Genomic DNA, 21,437 nt, shown 5'->3' on the forward strand with positions numbered 1-21,437 from the left:
TCTTCCTGACCACGGCACTGCTCTGATACTTTCACAATGCATCCTTACGTGCTCCTATCCTCGTGATGGAAGTTTTAGACTACATGTTCTGCAATTCTACACATTTTGCCATAGGGTGGAGATACGATTTGGCAGTTTTATAACAAATTTAATGCTACTAATTTTGCCATGGGGCGGAGAGAAACATTTACAATTTTACAGCAAATCTCCTTCAATTCTACACATTTTGCAATAGGGTGGAGAGAAATGTTTGCAGTTCTTAATATGATATCTAAGTGAGAGTGACTAACATAATCGATAGGGCCCCCCGGTCCATGATTTCTACAAGTTTAGAAAGCTGGACACTAGACTAACTTACCAATCTAAAAAATGTTAGCAGACACGGCTAATTGAGTGAATGTCATTGACTGACATAACAAGAGAAAAACTACTGATGCACAACCAGAGTTCAAAATTGCACCTTATGATTCTACTATTGTAACTCTCAATAGTAAGTTGAGACCCCGACTGAGTTCCTAAAAATCTTTTTTATTTCTCCTTTTTTTTCTTCAGGCCTACAAAAGCCAATCCATGTTGTAGGCTGATGGGGGTGTATTACATGTTTACATGCTCATAGTAAAGCACTTGCCTGCCAACTCGGAATGTGCTGCTTGTGTGTGACCTCTCAGATGAGGTCATGTGGTTTTAAGTCCTATGGTGCTGGCTGATGATGCTGCTCTTCAACATTCTACCAAATCAGCCTTTATTGATAGTGCATATATTCAGCATGGTACAATACACTTTTTCAAATGAAGTACAAGGTAATGAAATGCTGACGCCAACATTAGGCTGGGGCCCACAGCCACAGACAGATGCCTGACTGGCACACAGGAACAGGCAACACCGTCCATAACATACATATGACAAAACAGATAGATGTCGTGAGAGAACAAAACATGGCAGTCTATTAGCTGTTGTGTGTGAAACGTCATAGCCCTAGTCTGGTACGGGTACCAGTCTGTTTAGCTATCATTCCCCTCCTTGCCACTCTTTTTACGCTAAACATCTTTGGCATATGACACAGAGTACAAGGTACCCAGGCTATCATAGCCCAGGGTCAGACCCAGGGTCAGACCTGAATAGATGGCAGTCTTTTACATGTTGTGAGTGAAATGTTATAGCCCAGGACCAGACCTGAATACATGGCAGTCTACACCCCCTAGAGTCGATGTCTGTGCCCCCCCGCTGAAATCTAATTAGCATAATAAAAAAATCCCCATCAAAATCCCTCTGTTTAAAGATGTACTATTAAGAAATCACTCCGCCATTTCCTGGTTGATAAAATTCTAATAGTTCACCTAATTTTAGGTTATGACAAAACAGGCAGTCATTGTGTAGAGAATCATAGTTCCATCTAAACTGCTGTGAAATATTTTTTCAATAACCCAAAATATTGCTTGTGTACAAAACTGAAAGTAAAAGACGCAAAAATAGCACACATAGAACAGATCTACCGCTTCTTAGACTTGCTTTCATGAAATATCTATAACTCATATTTCTGTGTGAATTTGGTTGGGTTGCCCAAAAAGTGACATATTGTAGCGTTAAGCTAGAGATATGTAGCCTTTTGGATGGGATGCGTCTCAATTCACCTCATGGCGTCCTTCCACATCTGTGGTGGAAGGTGACCAAGCTACTGTTTGTCAGACCATGAGACATGGCGGAAATCGTTCTTCTCACAAAAACGTCTGTCGCGTCCGAACGGTTTGGCCAACAAACTAATATGACCCATCTATGGAAAGATGAGACTCTCACCAACATGATGGTGTTCTCAGTTTTCTACGACCCCCGCAAGTCAGTACCACCGATCTGCCAACTTCTGTCTGTAGCTTCAGAACAGTTTGGGCTACTCACCAATGAATGGTAATATATATGGAAGTATACGGAACAAAAATATAAACGCAACATGCAACCATTTCAAAGATTTTGCTGAGTTACAGTTAATTAAGGAAATCAGTCCATTTAAAAAAATCAGTTAGGCCCTAATCTATGGATTTCACATGACTGGGCAGGGGCGCAGCCATGGGTGGGCCAGGGAGGGCATAGGCCCTCCTACTGGGGAGGCAGGCCCAGCCAATCAGAATGAGTTTTCCCCACAAAAGGGCATTATTACAGACAGAAATATGCCTCATTCTGGCTATGGATACGGAGAACATCAACACAATAACATCAACACGCCAGAGGATGTACTTCCACTGGACTTCCACTGGACTTCCACTGGACGTGGGGCTCTGCTGGGAGTTTACCTCATGTTTAGATTTTATTATTCTGCTTTTGCCACTACAATCATAATAAACACTGAGAACAATAAAATATTGTGTTATTGTTGTTTTTGTTATGCGTATTACCTTTATTAATAATAGGGGAGAGGGGTCGTTCAAAAAATGTACCCCAAAGGTCCTTCAAAAGGTTCTCTGAGGATCCATTAAAAGGGGTTCTTAGAATAACTCATAGCGGTTCACCCACACATTACATTTGAAGAACCCCTAAAGGATACTCCAGGAACATTTTCTTTTTAGGACAGACACTTTAAAACAAACTTACTTTTGATGTATTGTTTGACTATCTGCCCCCCCCCCCCCCCCCCCCCCCCATTAACTGTTCAGAAAAGGAGTTGTGAGAGAAACATGAGTATCAATGAAGATGCCAGCCACATTCCTGATACTTTGAAGCTCGAGCCCTTCCCTTTCTCCGTGCTGCCACATCCTGCAGCGTTATTGTCGGGCTTGCTCCCCTCGCGGTTCCCCTCGAAGTGGACCGGCACACACCTGTTCTCCAGCACCTCACATGCCAGGATCAAATGCTTGGTCTCCTCCCGCACGCTGGACACACCGCAGGTCCCAGTCTCACTCCTCACTGTTAGAAACGTGAAAGGGCTTTGGCTGATGCACAGGTTCCCCTGGTACCTCTTTCCCCCAGAGCTGGAGCAGACCGCGTCCACCCTCTCCCGGTCTTTGGGATGGAGGAAGGACTGCGTGGGTCTTGAGCAGTCGTTTTTTCCACGTAGATACTTCTCCCACTCGTTGCGGTCTGTCGTTAACGGGGTATTTGGACGCACATGCCGGTATAGGAACTTTTCATGGCAGTTATTGCATCGGGACCGTTGGCAGGGTTCGACATTACTGTAGCCACTCACCCCCAGGTTGCCCAGCAACAGGCAGATGGAGAGAGAGAGGATGAGAAGTTTAAGGTTCTTCATCCTTTAGAAGTCTTGAAGCTGCAGAGAAACAAATAGCTCAGTGAGTGAAGTGGCTTGTAGGCCCCCCCTCCTTTTATTCTTAAAAATCTATTACAGATGCCCATCTGGATTTAAATATGCACTGGAACTGAATGGGGCCGTCCCTATCTGAGCCCTGGCTCCCTGTCATTCTCTGACCCCGTTAACACTCAGAGCTTCTACAACTGTTCTACAACCCATTGGTTATTCAATCAAAATGAAATATATAATGTGAACAGGATCTCTCTTCCTCCCATCTACAATCAAACAGGGTTCCAAAACAGGCATTGTTTACACGTGCACATTTAATCTGGCCGTATTAGTCAGGCAGGCTGTCTGCACTGAGGAAGGTATTCACACACAGGAAGGGCTTGAGTCTGACTCACACACAGCTCTCTCACACACAGCTCTCTGTGGCTTAAGTTGAATCATACTACTATTTACACACGTATCCCTCTCTAACACACAGAGATATGGGTATACATTAAGTTGTACATTACCTGGTTATGGATCCGTAATGTCTGCTGCAGTGTGTCTCTGTAATGGAACTCTGTTCCAGATTGGTGGAGAATAACTTCAGCCCTCAGCTCACACGTCTCATTCTTTTATTTTCCTTACAGGACTGTAGACGGGTGTGTCCCCATGTGTACGTAACGTCCTGCTGCGTGACTGCGTCACAGTGTGCATGTCTGCATGTCACAACGGGTTAGTGTGTGTGTCCACGGAGCTAGTTAAAGGCAGGGGTTTTGCAGTGTGGCCTTTATTCTCTGTTGCTGAAGGGATCAGGTTTCAGCTAAAAATACTGTCCAGTGGGGAGGATGGGTGGGGCTAGCGTATGTAGGATGGGTGGGGCTAGCGTATGTAGGATGGGTGGGGCTAGCGTATGTAGGATGGGTGGGGCTAGCGTATGTAGGATGGGTGGGGCTAGCGTATGTAGGATGCATGTGTGCCTGTGTGTGATTAAGATTTGTCAATACATGCTCTTCAAGACCTAAATGAGTTAGTGTATGTTAGTGCTGGGCTAGAACAAAAGCCTGTTCACCCTGTATCTCCCCATGGTTGGTGACGCTGATGGTGTTTTTTAGCCATCTAGTCCATTGGTACTAAACACATCTAACGACAGAGTCTGTGGAACAACCAGCCTATGATGAGTCAAACGATGAGGGAGAATGAGAGAGAAGGTTATTCTAAAAAGAGCAACCTTTCACTACGTAGGGAAACCATCTGTGTTTCTATAGATGGACACAGGGTGGATGGATTTATGGACTGTCTCTGTTCCTCTCTTACGTAGTGAAACTATCTCTGTTTCTATAGATGGACACATAGGATGGATGGATTTATGGACTGTCTCTGTTCCTCTCTTACGTAGTGAAACCATCTGTGTTTCTATAGATGGACACATAGGATGGATGGATTTATGGACTGTCTCTCTGTTCCTCTCGTATATAGGTAGAGACCATGTGAACATACTGAACATTCTAAAGACGGTTGAGGACAAAGTCATGGGTTTTATGCATATGACTCAGACCTCATTTCAAATGTGAATTTGAGTATATGTTATTTAAATATTTTTTTCTGTGTATTTTGGTATTTCCAAATACACAACCTAAAACAAATACTTTTATTTGAACTTGTATTTGTAAAAACCAAGTAGTTGACGAAATTGTATTTGAAAGTGTTTTCAAATACTATTTAAATACCTGGGAGTGTATTTGAGTACTTCAAAAAACTTTGTTTTTTCAAATAAAAGGTTATCTGAATACTTGTTTTGAAATATATTGAAAAGTAATTGAAATACCTGAAATAGTGTTATAACCCAGGTCTGATGACAAGGCCTACACATTTTATACATAGGAGTGACGTTGTACAATCATCACATTTCTCAAAAGGAACCGTTCAAGTGTTACAGCACCCCGACCCCTAAAATAAACAAATATCCACCCACAAGTTCTTGACAATATAACAATTTAATAGAAAAACCAAACATTTTCACTTTCTCTTGTTTAACATTTCATATACATTCCTATATTTGTGTATCTGTGTGCGCTATATAAACTGCAGCTCACGTCATTGTAAAAACCTGGACAGGGAACAACCAAAGTGGTTTAAAACAATAACAAGACAACACAGTCATCAAACTGCCATTTTCATCGTGTGACTATTGACACATGATGGGTTTACATACAATTCACATGTTTCGGCAAGTCTGTGAATTACGCTCACAGACATGTATACATTATCAGACTTAAAATGAAAGGCCTACACAATAACAATTTTTGTATTTCAGAACCTTAAAATTCACAGCCCTCTGTTGCCCAATCAGAATTCTTTGTTTCCTTGTATAAGAGTGTTATAGTGACTTACTAAACATCACAATCGATTTCAGAAAACAAATGTTTGATTTAGATCATATTTATGAATGTCAAACTATCTCGATAAGGATGAACTTTGATTGAATCTACTGCAAAAAAAAAAAACTTGTGTGTTTGGAACATGATTAGGATGACTTGAATTTCAGGCCAAACATCATGGCATGATTCTGTCATATTGAATGAGGAATCTTGTCAGTTCTAAACAGGACCTTTCTGTCCTGAACAAGATGCCCTGATCAATATACATCAAAAACAACCTATCACGAAGTAGCAATGGAGATGGCTACAAAACAGGAAGAGCCAATCAAAAGGCCAAAAAATAAAAACATCAGTTGGGGAAAATTTCAATCACTCAAATCATTACTACTTCCTGTGTATTTCCGTATTCAAGAACAATAATCAAGATAAAAACATGTAGGACAACAATAAAGAATGGCTTTAAAAAACAACATCATTCCTGCTTGTAAATTATTGCTTTCCAATGTCTTTTTTCATTTTCCTTTTCCTAGTGTAAGTAGAAGAGAGAAAAAACACACTTGGGAGGGTGATTGAGGAAGAGCGTGAGAGGAGGAAGAGTGTGCTGGGTAACCCTGGGCAACAGAGGAAGGAATACAAACGAGTGAGAAAGGGACCCTGGGATTGCTCTGCATTCAGGTTGAGATCAATAAAGTTATACAAACACCTCCAGTAGACATATAACCGTATATAAACACTTGACTTATATACTGGGTATATGTAGGAATACATCAGGTTGTAGTTTCATATCCCCCTCTTCCCTCACTAGTCATAGACATATCTCCCTCTTTTCCACCTGAAACCACCATAACCACATTGTTAGGTGACATCGTCAATGTAGAAATATAAAGTGTTTGTACAGTGTTGGTATAAATCTGCCTGCGTGAGGACAGTGTCCTTTTGAACATGCTACGGGTCGCTAAGCTAAAACAGCGAGGGGAGCAGATAGAGGATATTCACAGGCTTCAGATCAGAACATTCCCATATATATATATATTCCCACATATTCCCCCAAAGCTGTAGATCACCTGGATTGCCTGAGGCTTCAAGTGAATGATTGGACTGATCTATCCATATGATGTACAGACCAGTGGAGCAGCATAGATCTAAACACACAGCTGACTCGGTTAGTGAAAGGCCATGTTTGTGTGTTACTGGTGAAGCAGTGCCTGCCTCAGGGCCTTGTGCATGCTCAGGTGGGATTGTGTGTTACATCTCTACAACAAATCCACTGGCTGTGGAGCTTGGGCAGTGCTAGCTACAGATGTCATTTTACATTTTGCCCAACTATCGCTGAACCCTGAATCTCTTCTCTCTCTCTCCCCCTTTCACGTGTTTATTGAACCTGCATTTGCATACCTAAACTTGATTTCACTCTCTCTTTTCCCTGATTAACTCGCTTTCTCCATCCTGGCAGTGCAATCATCTGAGCGATAATTAGACATGCTCTCTTTGGATCACGACAGGCAAAGAAAGAGAGCAAAGTGCACCAAATGAGAGAGAAGGAGACATTTGAGAGACAGAGGAGGTAAGTGGAAGAGTGTATGTGAGGTCACTCGTTGAAAGAGGGGTAGATGGGAATCTCAAAGTCATCGTTGTTGAAGTTGGCTGGCTGGTCCAGCATGGCGAGAACATCCTAGAGAGAGAGAAAGATTTAACTTGAAAGCAACATGACAACACATAACAAAAGGTACAGATGGAGACATGGGGAAGGGAAAGGCAGATTGATATAGGTAGAGGGAGAGAGACTTACAGGGAAGATGTCAGGCTGGTTGTTCTGTGTGTGGGGGTGCTGCTCTGCCCTGTTCTGAGCTTGCTGCTGGCCCTGCCACTGGGGCCACACTGCCTCCACTGCCCTGGAGGGGAACTGCTGCCCCGACCCCAAGCCATCTATCAGAGACAATGGGCGATTCAGTATCTAACTACACCAGCATACACAAACACATAAAAACACTACTGTAGTTGACACACACACACACTCTCTCAGGGTCACGTACCATATCCGTTGGTATTGAGGCTGGCGCGGGGGTTGATATTTGGGTAGTTAGCCCCCGTGGTGGGGGTCGGAGCGGCAGTGTTGGGCATCGCCCCAAATGAGGAGGAAGGGCCCCCAACAAAACTCCCCATGGCAAACTGGGGAGACAGGGCCTTCCCTGCCTGGGGCACCACCTGCTGGGCGGGAGGTGAACAACACCATGTTATTATTCACACTTTGTTGAAACTGTCTGGGTGTGATACTCAAAACACAGGTTACACAGGAATAACAGACGAGGTCCTTTACAACGCTAAGATACAGAGATGCAAGAACCTCAGAGCACTCATCCCCATCACACCAGCTACAGATGTAGGATTTCAATTTGATAACCCTGGTCAAGGAAAACTGAGGTTTAAAAAAAGCTTCTGACAATTGTAATTTCCACAATAAAATTATAATCCACAAAATAATTCATATTTCCTGTTGCTGCAGGATTATTTTCCTGCTGTAGAAAAGTCTTAAATTAAGATTCTACATTTGTAGCACTTTGGGCAACAACAGAGGATCTAAACTTCAGGCTGTTTGGACAGCTTCTACCTGCAGCTGCCAGCTGTCTCACCTGGTTGTTGAAGGGGGGTCTAGCCCCTGCTGCTGGCCCCGGCCAGCTCACCGCTGCCCCTCCCTGTAGGGGGCTGCTGTTGGAGGGGGGTGCCCCGTTCTGACGGGACATCTGAGCCAGCACCTGGCCTGCGGAGTGGGATGGCTGCACCATCTGAGGGGCCATCCCTACTGACCTGGAATTAGTTCATAACAACAGGACATTACAATCTCTTATTCAGTATACATGGCCCTTAGATCAGTTTAAAACAGTACAACAGAGGCTAGTGGTCATACCTGCTGTATGTGTCGTTGGAGCGGTTGGCAGTGGTGTAGTTGTTGTTGTCCTGAGGGTAGATGGGTACTCCGGTGGCAGAGGTGGAGGGCAGGAACTTGGCCTGGTCTGGGTTGGGGTACATGGAGGGGTGCATCTCTGCCTTGTCCATGGTCTTACTGTGGTCAGTTCCAGCTGCGGTCACGGCCTGGACAGGCATCTGACATGGACAACGGTCAACAAGCGGTCAATACTCACTAAAGGCTTGGAGGTAGGTACAACAATACAACTTTATTGTCCATGTTACAGCGAACAGTAGAACGATCTCGCCCCCAAGACATCACACATACAGTGAGATAAGCACAGGATCAAGCTGCAGTCCAGAACCGCTGGATGGAGGACTTGTTGTGGGGTTAAGGCCCCAGTTAGGTGTGTGTTTTAGTCAGTGCTAGTCTTACCTGTGGAAGTGTAACCTGTCCTGCCTCGTACAGACCATCTCTCCCTCCTCCCCCCAACTCTGCTTGCTGCTGCTGCAACTGTCTGGAAAGGGGGGGAAAGGGGAGAGAGACAAAAGAGAGGGAGAAAAGAGGGAGTGGTAGAGAGTGGTAGAGGGAGAAAAGAGGGAGTGGTAGAGAGTGGTAGAGGGAGAAAAGAGGGAGTGGTAGAGAGTGGTAGAGGGAGAAAAGAGGGGGTGGTAGAGAGTGGTAGAGGGAGAAAAGAGGGGGTGGTAGAGAGTGGTAGAGGGAGAAAGGAGGGGGTGGTAGAGAGTGGTAGAGGGAGAAAAGAGGGGGTGGTAGAGAGTGGTAGAGGGAGAAAAGAGGGGGTGGTAGAGAGTGGTAGAGGGAGAAAAGAGGGGGTGGTAGAGAGTGGTAGAGGGAGAAAAGAGAGAGTGGTAGAGAGTGGTAGAGGGAGAAAAGAGGGGGTGGTAGAGAGTGGTAGAGGGAGAAAAGAGGGGGTGGTAGAGAGTGGTAGAGGGAGAAAAGAGAGAGTGGTAGAGAGTGGTAGAGGGAGAAAAGAGGGGGTGGTAGAGAGTGGTAGAGGGAGTGGTAGAGAGTGGTAGAGGGAGAAAAGAGAGGGAGTGGTAGAGAGTGGTAGAGAGAGAAAAGAGGGAGTGGTAGAGAGTGGTAGAGGGAGAAAAGAGGGAGTGGTAGAGAGTGGTAGAGGGAGAAAAGAGGGGGTGGTAGAGAGAGAAAAAAAGAGTGTTAGCAGTGACAACAGAAAATATAATTTTCGTCAAGGCCCTCCACCACTGCTCGGGAAACCAAAACACCTGCCGACCAACAGCACTTGCCCCACCACCAGTCACTATGGTAACCAAGAAGAAAAGAGCAGAGGGGGTTCATTACCAACACCGTGGTCATGATGGATATCTTACTGCTGTTGAGGAGGGAGAGGGAGACGGGGAATCACCCAAAAACAGAAAGGCCCGGTCAAGTCAAGTAACAATCCACAGCCCTTACCAAGGGGTGAACTCTGAACCAGACCAGAGAGAACAAGAGAATAAAGGGAACAAGAGAGAAATAGAGTTGTAGTCTCCAGTGAAGCAGCAGCAGCAGCCCCAGCTGACCCATGCCAGAGGGGGGGGGGGGGTTAAGGGGGTCTCACCTGGCAGCCACATGCCCTGGGCTGTGGGACACAGGGGGGAAGATAGGACTGCTCTCCCCCAGCGAGGGGGGCAAAGACACCCCTGAGGACGAGAGGGGGGTGAGGGTGTTCTGAGTCGAGGTTCTACTGGCCCACAACAAAAACAAGGGGTGAGGAGGAAAGGAAGGGAGAGAAAGATATGGAGGGGAGGTGAACATACTGACAAACACACATCCTGGAAGAGATGACATCACATTTCCTAAGGTGGCTCAACAGATTGGTTAGACAGAGGGGAGATGTTCAGATGTTGAGGTGGAATAGAGTTGTGGTGTCTATGTGTTGTAGGCGTCTCACACTCAGGTGACTTGCGTTGGTGCAGATAATACGTGTGTGCGTGTTGGTACTTGAAGTTTGAGTTGGTGCAGATGTGTGTGTATGTGTGTGTGTACCTACTTGGCGTTGGTGCAGATGATGTGTGTACCTACTTGGCGTTGGTGCAGATGATGTGTGTACCTACTTGGCGTTGGTGCAGATGATGTGTGTACCTACTTGGCGTTGGTGCAGATGATGTGTGTACCTACTTGGCGTTGGTGCAGATGATGTGTGTGTGTATACAGCACCTACTTGACGTTGGCGTTGGTACAGATGATGTACTCTATCTCCTCAGAGAAGGGGTTCTGGAAGGTGAAGGAGCTGGTCCTGATCCAGAGCCAGTCTCTGGTCTTGGACAGGAAGCGGAACATGACGGACAGCACCTGACCCTTCAGCTTGACCACCTGCTGGAAGCTGTCTCTCAGCAGTTCCTGGTCCTCAGGGTGGGCCAGCTCCAAGATGTTCTTACCCAGCAGTTCCTGGGGAACACACACACACGCCAACAAACACAACACAGAAAAAGTTAGATCAAGCTTACAGCTGTCACAGAGTCTAAACACATACTGTATCCCGGTACACAGTTTAAACACATACTGTATCCTGATACACAGTCTAAACACATACTGTATCCTGATACACAGTCTAAACACATACTGTATCCTAATACACAGTTTAAACACATACTGTATCCCGGTACACAGTTTAAACACATACTGTATCCTGATACACAGTCTAAACACATACTGTATCCCGGTACACAGTTTAAACACATACTGTATCCTGATACACAGTCTAAACACATACTGTATCCTAATACACAGTTTAAACACATACTGTATCCCGGTACACAGTTTAAACACATACTGTATCCTGATACACAGTCTAAACACATACTGTATCCTGATACACAGTCTAAACACATACTGTATCCTGATACACAGTTTAAACACATACTGTATCCTGATACACAGTCTAAACACATACTGTATCCTGATACACAGTTTAAACACATACTGTATCCTGATACACTATGAAATGTGATGCTGGGTGTTTGTCCTACTCTAGCCCCAGGCTGTGAGGCCTACCTGAGGCTGGTAGCCCACTGTGGCCATGCAGCGGTGGTCTACGAAGGTAAAGAGGCCCTGGCAGTTGTGACGAGAGATGAACTCCACCGGAACGCTGATGCTGTTCATGTCTGTGTCGCTCGGGCAAGAGGTCACCTAGACAACAAGGGGGCAACAAGTGTCTGCAAGATGGTGGTTCCATGAGCCCATCCAAACATTGGACATTTTTTCCATCTTACCTGAAGTCTACCGATGGCGACTAGACAGTAGCGACTCCCCTGAATATTGTCTGCTTCCTCATCTGTTAGATTCACCCCTGAAATGCGAGCAGGCAAACACACACGACTCAGTATGCAGCAGTAGTGTATACATTGGATATATGCCGGTACAAAGTGGAGTCGCACTTCAACGGCTCAGACACCAGACGTATCTGGCAGGGTCTACAGGAAATCACGGACTACAAAAAGACAACAAGCCTCGTCACGGACACCGACATCTTGCTTCCAGACAAACTAAACACCTTCTTTGCCCGCTATGAAGATAATACAGTGCCACCGTCGCGGCCGACGTGAGTAAAACACTTAAATGTGTTAACTCTTGGAAGGCTGCTGGCCCAGATGGCATCCCCAGCCGCGTCCTCAGAGCATGCACAGACAGGCTGGTTTGTTTATTGACATATTCAATCGCTTCCGCACATCTCAGTCTGATGTCCCCACTTCAAGATGGCCACCATTGTTCCTGTACCCAAGAAGGCAAAGATAACTGAACTAAATGACGACCACCCCGTAGCACTCACTTCTGTCATCATGAAGTGCTTTGAGAGACTAGTCAAGAATCATATCAGATCCACCTTACTGGCCACCCTAGACCCACTCCAATTTGCTTACCGCCCCATCAGGTCCACAGACAACCCAATCGCCATCACACTGCCCTAATCCATCTGGACAAGAGGAATACCTATGTAAGAATGCTGTTCATTGACTACAGCTCAGCATTCAACACCATAGTACCCTCCAAGATGACAATTAAGCTTGAGGCCCTGGGTCTCAAACCCGCCCTGTGCAACTGGGTCCTGGACATTCTGACGGGCCTTCCCCAGGTGGTGAAGGTAGGAATGTAACGATCTTCGTCTTCATCGGATGAGGAGTAGGAAGGATCGGACCAAAACGCAGCGTGGTAAGTGTCTATGATTATTTATTATACCAGAACACGAAAATACAAAAATAACAAAGTGAATGTAAGAAATGAAACAGTCCTGAAAGGTCAAAACAGGAAACAGGAAACAACTACCCACAAACACCAGGTGGGAAAAGGCTACCTAAGTATGGTTCTCAATCAGAGACAACGATAGACAGCTGCCTCTGATTGGGAACCATACCAGGCCAAACACAAAGAAAAGAAAACATAGAAAAACAACACCCCAACTCACACCCTGACCAAACCAAAATAGAGGCATAAAAAGGAACTAAGGTCAGGGCATGACAGTACCCCCCCCCCCCCCCCCCAAAGGTGCGGACTCCGGCCGCAAAACCTAAACCCATAGGGGAGGGTCTGGGTGGGAGTCTATCCGCGGTGGTGGCTCTGGCGCGGGACCTTAGTCTTGGCCCACTTAGGTGGCGCCTCTGGAGCGGGGACCCTCGCCGCCGACCCCGGACTGGGGACCCTCGCAGCGGACCCCGAATAGGAGGGCGACTCTGGCGGCGCCGGACTGCACAACGCATCACCGGGGGCAAACTACCTGCCCTCCATGACACCTACAGCAACCGATGTCACAGGAAGGCCAAAAAGATCATAAAAAAAAGCTCATCAAGGACAACAACCACCCGAGCCACTGCCTGTTCACCCCGCTACCATCCAGAAGGCGAGGTCAGTACAGGTGCATCAAAGCTGGGACAGAGAGACTGAAAAACAGCTTCTGTCTCAAGGCCATCAGACTGCTAAACAGCAATCACTAACTCAGAGAGGTTGCTGCCTACATTGAGACCCAATCACTGGACAATTTAAATTGATCACTACTCACTTTAAACAATGCCACTTTAAATAATGTCACTTCAATAATGTTTACATATCTTACACTACTCATATCATATGTATATACTGTATTTTATACCATCTACTGCATCTTGCCTATGCCGCACGGCCATCGCTCATATGTACATATTCTCATTCACCCCTTTAGGTTTGTGTGTATTAGGTAGTTGTTGGGGAATTGTTAGATTACTTGTTAGATATTACTGCACTGTCGGAACTAGAAGCACAAGCATTTCGCTACACTCGCATTAACATCTGTTAACCATGTGTATGTGACCAATAAAATTTGATTTGATATAAGAGCTATGCCATAGGTTAGTTAGTTACCTGTGGGGGGCCAGGACTTGATGTATCCAGTGCAGTGGACCACCACATACTGAGGCTCTCCATCCTTGGGTGGGCCCAGACCATTCCTACAGGGGAGACCATTACCAGTCAAGGCATAGTTCACTACACATTGTATTCAGGAAAGAATTCAGACATCTTGACTTTTTCCACATTTTGTTAAGTCTTTTTCCTCATCAATCTACACACAATGACAAAACAAAAACAGGTTTTCAGAAATGTTTGCAAATTTATAAAAAAAAAACTGAAATATGACATTTACAAAAGTATTCAGACCCTTTACTCAGTTGTTGAAGCACCGTTGGCAGCAATTAGAGCCCAGAGTCTTCTTGGGTATGACGCTACAAGCTTGGCACACCTGTATTTGGGGAGTTTCTCCCATTCTTCTCTGAAGATCCTCTCAAACCCTGTGAGGTTGGATGGGGAGCGTCGCTGACCAGCTCCTCTCGTGTTTCTCCAAAGATGTTTGATCGGGTTCAAGTCCGGGCTCTGGCTGGGCCACTCAAGGACATTCAGAAACTTGTCCAGAAAGCCACTCCTGCGTTGCCTTGGCTGTGTGCTTAGGGTCATCTTCCTGTTGGAAGGTGAACCGTCGCCGCAGTCTGAGCTCTCAGGAGCAGGTTTTCATCAAGGATCTCTTTGTACTTTGCGCCGTTCATCTTTGCCTTGATCCTGACTAGTCTCCTAGTCTCTGCCGTTGAAAAACATCCCCACAGTATGCTGCCACCACCATGCATCAACGTAGGGATGGTGCCAGGTTTCCTCCCGACGTGATGCTTGGCATTCAGGCCAAAGTGTTCAATCTTGGTTTCATCAGACCAGACAATCTTGTTTCTCATGGTCTGAGAGTCATTTAAATGCCTTTTGGCAAACTCCAAGCAGGCTGTCATGAGCCTTATACTGAGGAGTGGCTTCAGTCTGGCCACTCTACCATAAATAACTGATTAGTGGAGTGCTGCAGAGTTGGTTGTCCTTCTGGAAGATTCTCCCATCTCCACAGATGAACTCTGGAGCTCTATCAGAGTGACCGTCGGGTTCTTGGGCACCTCCCTGGCAAAGGCCCTTCTCCCCCGATTGCTCAATTTGTCTGGGCAGCCAGCAATAGGAAGAGTTTTGGTGGTTCCAAACTTCTTCCATTTAAGAATGATGGAGGCCACTGTGCTCTTGGGGACCTTCAATGCTGCAGAAATATTTTGGTACCTTTCCCCAGATCTGTCTCTGGTACCTCTAGACAATCCTGTCTCTGAGCTCAATAGACAATTCCTTCAACAACATGGCTTGAATTTTGCTCTGACATGCACTGTCAACCGTGGGACCTTTTTTAGACAGGTGTGTGCCTTTACAAATCATGTCCAATCAACTGAATTTACCACAGGTGGACTCCAATCAAGTTGTAGAAACATCTCAAGGATGATCAATGGAAACAGGATGAACCTGAGCTCAATTTCGAGTCTCATAGCAAAGGGTCTGAATACTTATGTAAATAAGGTATTTCTGTTTTTTTATTGCAAAAATGTATAAAAACCTGTTTTCGATTTGTCATTATGGTATTGTGTGTAGATTGATGAGGAAAAATGTGTATTTAATACATTTTAAAACATAACGTAACATAACAAAATGTGGAAAAAGTCAAGGGGTCTGAATACTTTCCGAATGCACTTTTTACAGTAAAATACACAAGAATGATCTCACCTGTTCCTGCTCCGCAGGAAATTCAATCTGTTCATAGACATGGGCTCCACTGGACACGAACCACATCTACAAACACACACATTTCAGAATACAGACGCACAACACAGGTGCATACAGCCATATACACATGCAAGCTCATCACACACACCTCATCCTACATATGAAGGATCGTCTGGCTCCCATACACATCCTGACGGAGGACTGCTGTCCCTCCTTCTTAACTGTTCCTGTCTTCAGGTCTAACATCCTCCCTGAGAAAGAGAGAGAAGGGTCGTTACCCACAGTCATTAGTGTTGTGTGTGTCTCCTACCCATATTATAACTCTCTGCAGTACAGAGCTGCTCCTGTAGTTAATCTGTACCACCTGTATTATAACTCCGCAGTACAGAGCTGCTCCTGTAGTTCATCTGTACCACCTGTATTATAACTCTCTGCAGTACAGAGCTGCTCCTGTAATTCATCTGTACCACCTGTATTATAACTCTCTGCAGTACAGAGCTCTTCCTGTAGTTCATCTGTACCACCTGTGTGTACCTGTATTGTTACTCTCTGCAGTAGAGAGCTGCTCTCGTAGTTTGTCTCCGTCGTCCGGGTGGAGCTGGTCGTAGAGTGAGGAGCCTAGCCAGTCAGACTGTGATTGGTTAAGAACAGGGGTCAGGGAGTCTGACACGTAGACGACCCGTCCACTCTCACACGACACCACAAACAGGAAGCCATCAGCAGCTTCCAGGATCAGGTGCTTCAGCTCCTACAAAGAGAGGGATGGGGAGAGAGAGGAAAGGAGAGGTAGAGGAGAGAGAGAACGATGGAGGGAGAGATGACATGGAAGATACACTCAGTTATTATTGTGCAACAAACACACATGATAACATTTCCCCCTTTTCATCTCTCAGCCCCCTCTCCTCCCTTTCCTTCCTGCCTCTCTTTCTCTAACCTGGTCGGTGAGGAAGGATGGTTTGTATGTCCCGTCTGCTGCAGTGTTGCCGCTCCCTCTCAGAGACTTCATGTGGGACACGGCCATGCGCAGGATGGTCAGCTTATCTGGTTTCCGTGCCAACGCGCTGCAGGTGGGAACCATGTCTGACAGCTCTGTGATGTAAGCAGTCATCTTGTTCCTCCGCCGCCGCTCAATCTCACTGTGGTTCTCCCTGGAGCGAGGGAATGAGGGAGGAGAGGAAGAGAGGAGAGTAGGAAGGACAGAGATGGGGTAGAGATGGGGAGAGCAGGGGGAGGAGCAACAGACATGGAGTCGGAGGAGGGACAGGGATGGGGTAGAGATGGGGAGAATTAGGAAGGGCAGAGAGGAAGAGGTAGAGGAAGGACGAGGGAGGAGAGAAAGAGGGGGGGATATAAATGGGAAGAGGTGGGCAGGTAGGTGGACAACATGGAGTAGAGTTTAGTGTTGGCGTAACCAAATTATATTTTCAGATTAGGATGAGGTAGGTGGAACAAGCATGGATTGATAAATATAACAAGGAGTGAATGATCCATCAATACGATAGATAAATATAGAGATCGAGATAGAGAGAACCTGGTCTTTCAAAGCAAGACGGAGTGATAGAGGAGAGGAAGTGCTGAAAGAAAAAGACTTCAGAGATCCTGAGAGAGAGAGAAGCAGAGAGGGAAGGAGGGAGAGAAAGGGGTTGTGCTCAGAAGAAAGGGATTGATAGGAGTGAACAGGTGTCCCTGAGCTCAGGGGTTAGTAGTGGTGACAAGAATCACAGCAGTGTGATAGGGAATCTGGTGTCTCGGGATATGTGCATGCAGAATATCTGTATTATACACATGCTCAAACACGCACAAACAACCTCCTTATTCTACCTGGCAAATCGCTCTTTGTCTCCTCCTCCTCCATCGTCATCACACCTGGTCAAAGACAGAGAAGAAGATCTGTCATCAAAACAACCAACACAATACAGTCAGATCAGATAGAGAGAGGGAGAGAGATGAGAGAGCAAGAAAGAGCGAGAGACAGGTGTCAGTCCTACCTGAAGAGCTTGCTTCCATCATCATCATCATCGAAGTCTGGCCTGTGAGGAAGTAGACAGAATCCACGTTTGTAAAGTTAACACCAAAGAATGGATCAACAACTTATCGGTGTGATTCTGATTCTGCACCTATGGACAACTTCTACCCTGTGCTGTCATAGCTATAGACCATCTGTTAAAGTTATGTGACATAGTGATTGACTGTTTCATTGGCATTGTATACTATACTATACTCACGCAGCTCGTCTCTTATTGGACCCTTTTGGCACAACAGCACTGCTGCTTGCCTGGGCCCCACCGGCTCCCAAACCCAGAGAGTCATCTGGTATGTCTGCCACACACACACAGACACACACACAGAGACAGAGATAAATTACGGAAGGTAACGTTACACGTTGCTCCAAGTGTATCCACTTCACTAACACAACTGTTTTGCCTCTCTGGTAATGAAACTGGTTATGCGTTAACTTACCTAGCCACAAAGCTAGCTAACTAACAAATACTGTAGCTACAACTAACTCGCTAGCTATGCTAAGTCAAGCAGAACAAGCTAACTGTTAGCTGGCCAAAAAGCTAATCGTTCGTTCAAAATAACACTTGTTTTGATGAAACATCGACACAAACTAGCTAGCTAGTTAATAGCTAACTTATCTGAGCATAACCTACGCAAGTATGTCACCTAGCAAGCTAGCTAAAAATGATAACTAGCTAAGCTAACATGGCGAGTTGGCAACATTAACATCAGGTCATGCCAGCTAAATGTAAGACAAGCTATTTGCCAAGGTTGGTAGCTAACTTGCTAACTACGATTTTTGCAAGAAAGACAGAAACGTCAATAGCTAGCTAAGTAGCTAGCTAGTTAAATTATTCAAGTCAAATGTCAAAGTCAAATATTCAGTTAGCTTGCTTTCGCTGGCCAGTTAGCTTAGCCCCAGCTGCGCTATCTAGCTCCCTAATGCTGTCATCAGACGCAATCTGGAGAAAGTGACAGATTCGGTCAAAGGGCCACGGATCGCCAATTTTCCATCTGCATTATCACCTGTAACATTTGAACTTATTCCCTCCCACAAGTTTAAAACTTTACTGTACCTGGGATAGAAGAGTCCATGTCCGGGTTGAATAACATAAACAAACCAAGTTACAGTAAACTGCGGAAATTTCCTCAGTCCACAATCCTCTCAGATTTACCGATTTTAACTATATCAGCAAATAAAGAGGCGACGTCATGACTCGTGTTTCTTCATCATCAGCCAGTGGGGGAAATTACAAAATAAGAACGAAAGTATCTATTTTCCTGACCCTTTTCCTGTTAACCCCATTTAGAAACCTTCTAGATCCAAGATGGCGTTCACGGCTAACAGCAATAACTGTATAGGCGCCCAAGTCTACTCTAGCTATGTAACAGTTTTCTTCAATCATTAGCGGGATACAAGTGCCATCCAATAAGAGGGCAACCCCAATGTTTGACCATTTACGCCGAATCACAGGCCAGAACCATCTGTATAATATTTTATTTGAGTCAAAACAAGATCTTAACCTTTAAGATTATTTGAGTGATATGTTATACTCACATTATAATGTAATTTTGTATTATAATGTAATACACCTACTACTCCTATTTCAGAAACGTAAATAAATAAGTGCACAATATACAATCCCTGTGTTTATAGAAGGTTATATAGGAGGTTGTAGGCCTCAGTACCTAAACCAAGACATAGGAAACCTATACTGTAGATAATAATTTGAGTGATTAAAACAAACATTGGAGTAGACAGGTTTGGCATAGTGATTCATGGTCGTTGTTTTTATTATTAATGATAATACTTAAGCATCATAATACACACAAAAAAATAACACTGTAATTACGTGACTGTTGTTTTTCCAAAGCGACGGGGAAGAGAGGAAGATCGGTCAAGGTTAGTACAAATGAACGAGGGTTGGAATGGGGATGTGAAAGGCTGTGAGGGGAGGATCTCAGAATGAGGGAGGAGATGGATGAGTAGGAGTGGGGAACAATAAGAAGCAAAAGAAAGAGGGAGAAAGGATGAATGAGGATGAGAGGAGCTGAAGAAGGTAGAAAGGTGAGAGGGTAGGCTATCCCATACATTACAGATAAGGCACTTAACATACAACAACAATTGAAAATATATGATGATAAAAATACAACACTTACATTGTTCCATGTATCATATTTTTGCTTACTGAGCAATTGAGTTGCTAAAAACCAAACTCAAGAAAAATCTAAACTTTTCTGAAACAATGATGTCAAACATGAAACATGACTGTAAACCTGTTTCTCAAAGGAATCATACCTCAAATCACTCTAGAATAACAGAAAAACACATACCACACACACGGGATAATCTAATCCAGGGCAGTATGGCCTAAAAAATCTGCCCTAAATAAAGCCTAAATTACAATGGCCCTTTCCAGTCTCCTGAGAAGAAATGTCCTGTTCTGACCAACCAATCCAGGCCCCCGATGAATATCCATAATGATGCATGATATCATCAGTGTGGGTCAGGGTTCTACTGGATCATTGTGCCCAGAAACAGATTGGACTAGACCAAACCAGACTGGCATTCAACTCTGCAAACATTTGCAGAAAACGTTCGTCCTTACAAGGTCATTGTTGAAGAAAGAGTACACAATCAAGTGTTTTCAATAGAATAGAACAGTTCTCCTGTTGTCGAACATTCTTGGTGAGTTGGATTGTTGGTGGGCGCTCAGAGTTGGGAGCTTCATAATCGTTAGCGGAGTTGAATGCATCTCTAGTCGATGACATGCGTCATACCACACTGCAATGAAACCACAACTGGTTCATACTGGTCTTAACTGGTCTAGACTGGAAAACAGATCAAATATTGCTTTTTAAAAAATCTGAATGATTGACATTCTATTTGGGACCCTGACTAGCTGGACTGTTTGCCTTTACATTTACAATGGCAATTTGTGTTTTTGAAAAAACTATTGAAATATACTGAAAATAAAGTTCTGCCTGTGTGACCTTGGTAAGATGTCAATGACACTCAGAAGATATACTGAAATAGTCACGCACATACAGAGCGAAAACATGATACAACTGTTTGATAACAAGTATTTTCCTCTCCAATGTCAACGGAGAGTGTCTACAGACAGAGCGTTACCACTGGCACATAAACATGACATCAGCAGAGGAAGGAGAGCATCATTCAGAATCAGCAGAATCTCAATATACCCCCCAAAAACTATTTAACACTTTGTTTGAAGGACTGCTTATAAGCTGCTTATAAACATGATTACATCGTTTATGAACCAGTTATTCACATTATTACATTGTTTATTAACCATTCAATAAAGCAGTTTATTAACAGGCCCTCAAATCAAGGTCCATACAGTGCAGTAGGTTAAATCTTGTTGTGTCTCTTTTCTAAAGTCTGTCTTTCATGGCAACTGGAGTATTGGACATAAAGGCACATGGACAAAACATGCTTATAGCAGGTTGAGCAACAACAAGGTAAGTGAAAAATAACAGAATAAGGTAAAAGCACCATAGTCTGGCTGTAAGGCACATGAGTACAGTAAGAAGAGCCATACTAGAAGCAGCATCACACTTTCTCCCCTTACTTCTCTTCTTCCTTCTCCCCTTTCTTCTATTCTTCCTTATCTTCTTCCTTCTCCACCTTTCTTCTCTTCTTCCTTCTATTCTTCCTTCTCTTCTTCCTTCTCTTCTTCCTTCTCCCCTTTCTTCTATTCTTCCTTATCTTCTTCCTTCTCCCCTTTCTTCTATTCTTCCTTATCTTCTTCCTTCTCCACCTTTCTTCTCTTCTTCCTTCTATTCTTCCTTCTCTTCTTCCTTCTCTTCTTCCTTCTCCCCTTTCTTCTATTCTTCC

General features: G+C 44.7%; 2 protein-coding genes across 6 annotated transcripts; both read right to left on the reverse strand.

Moving 5' to 3' along the window:
• Window positions 1-728: 728 nt before the first annotated feature.
• On the reverse strand, window positions 729-3,895 carry LOC110536309 (uncharacterized). The gene is made up of 2 exons (XM_090190651.1): window positions 3,757-3,895; window positions 729-3,256 (listed from the first exon to the last, which is right to left on the reverse strand). The coding sequence occupies exon 2, from the start codon at window positions 3,236-3,238 to the stop codon at window positions 2,642-2,644; it is 597 nt and encodes a 198-aa protein (XP_090046777.1). The 5' UTR covers window positions 3,239-3,256; window positions 3,757-3,895; the 3' UTR covers window positions 729-2,641.
• A 1,309-nt stretch (window positions 3,896-5,204) lies between these two features.
• arnt (aryl hydrocarbon receptor nuclear translocator) lies at window positions 5,205-19,478 on the reverse strand. 5 transcript variants are annotated; one of them, NM_001124710.1, is given in 20 exon segments: window positions 5,961-7,279; window positions 7,397-7,533; window positions 7,641-7,815; window positions 8,238-8,412; window positions 8,513-8,709; window positions 8,948-9,029; window positions 10,698-10,924; window positions 11,531-11,665; window positions 11,749-11,825; window positions 13,868-13,953; window positions 15,578-15,643; window positions 15,726-15,828; window positions 16,112-16,325; window positions 16,512-16,725; window positions 17,399-17,443; window positions 17,566-17,607; window positions 17,803-17,819; window positions 17,821-17,838; window positions 17,841-17,896; window positions 18,655-18,751. In NM_001124710.1, coding segments are annotated over 20 exon segments (2,169 nt in total). In that variant the 5' UTR covers window positions 18,674-18,751; the 3' UTR covers window positions 5,961-7,195.
• Window positions 19,479-21,437: the final 1,959 nt, after the last annotated feature.

Source organism: Oncorhynchus mykiss, chromosome 2, assembly GCF_057628025.1.
Source record: "Oncorhynchus mykiss isolate SJ-2025 chromosome 2, ASM5762802v1, whole genome shotgun sequence".
NCBI classification, from domain to species: domain Eukaryota; kingdom Metazoa; phylum Chordata; class Actinopteri; order Salmoniformes; family Salmonidae; genus Oncorhynchus; species Oncorhynchus mykiss.

Bases quoted from the DNA above. Each gene is read 5' to 3' on its own strand.
- arnt (XM_036933273.2), bottom strand. From the start codon at position 18,691: ATGTTATTCAACCCGGACATGGACTCTTCTATCCCAG. The intron at 11,826-13,867 runs GTAACTAACTAA...CTCGCATTTCAG, and splicing joins CAAGTCCTGGCCCCCCACAG to GGGTGAATCTAACAGATGAG. The intron at 11,666-11,748 runs GTAAGATGGAAA...CTTGTTGTCTAG, and splicing joins TCGCCATCGGTAGACTTCAG to GTGACCTCTTGCCCGAGCGA.
- LOC110536309 (XM_090190651.1), bottom strand. From the start codon at position 3,238: ATGAAGAACCTTAAACTTCTCATCCTCTCTCTCTCCATCTGCCTGTTG.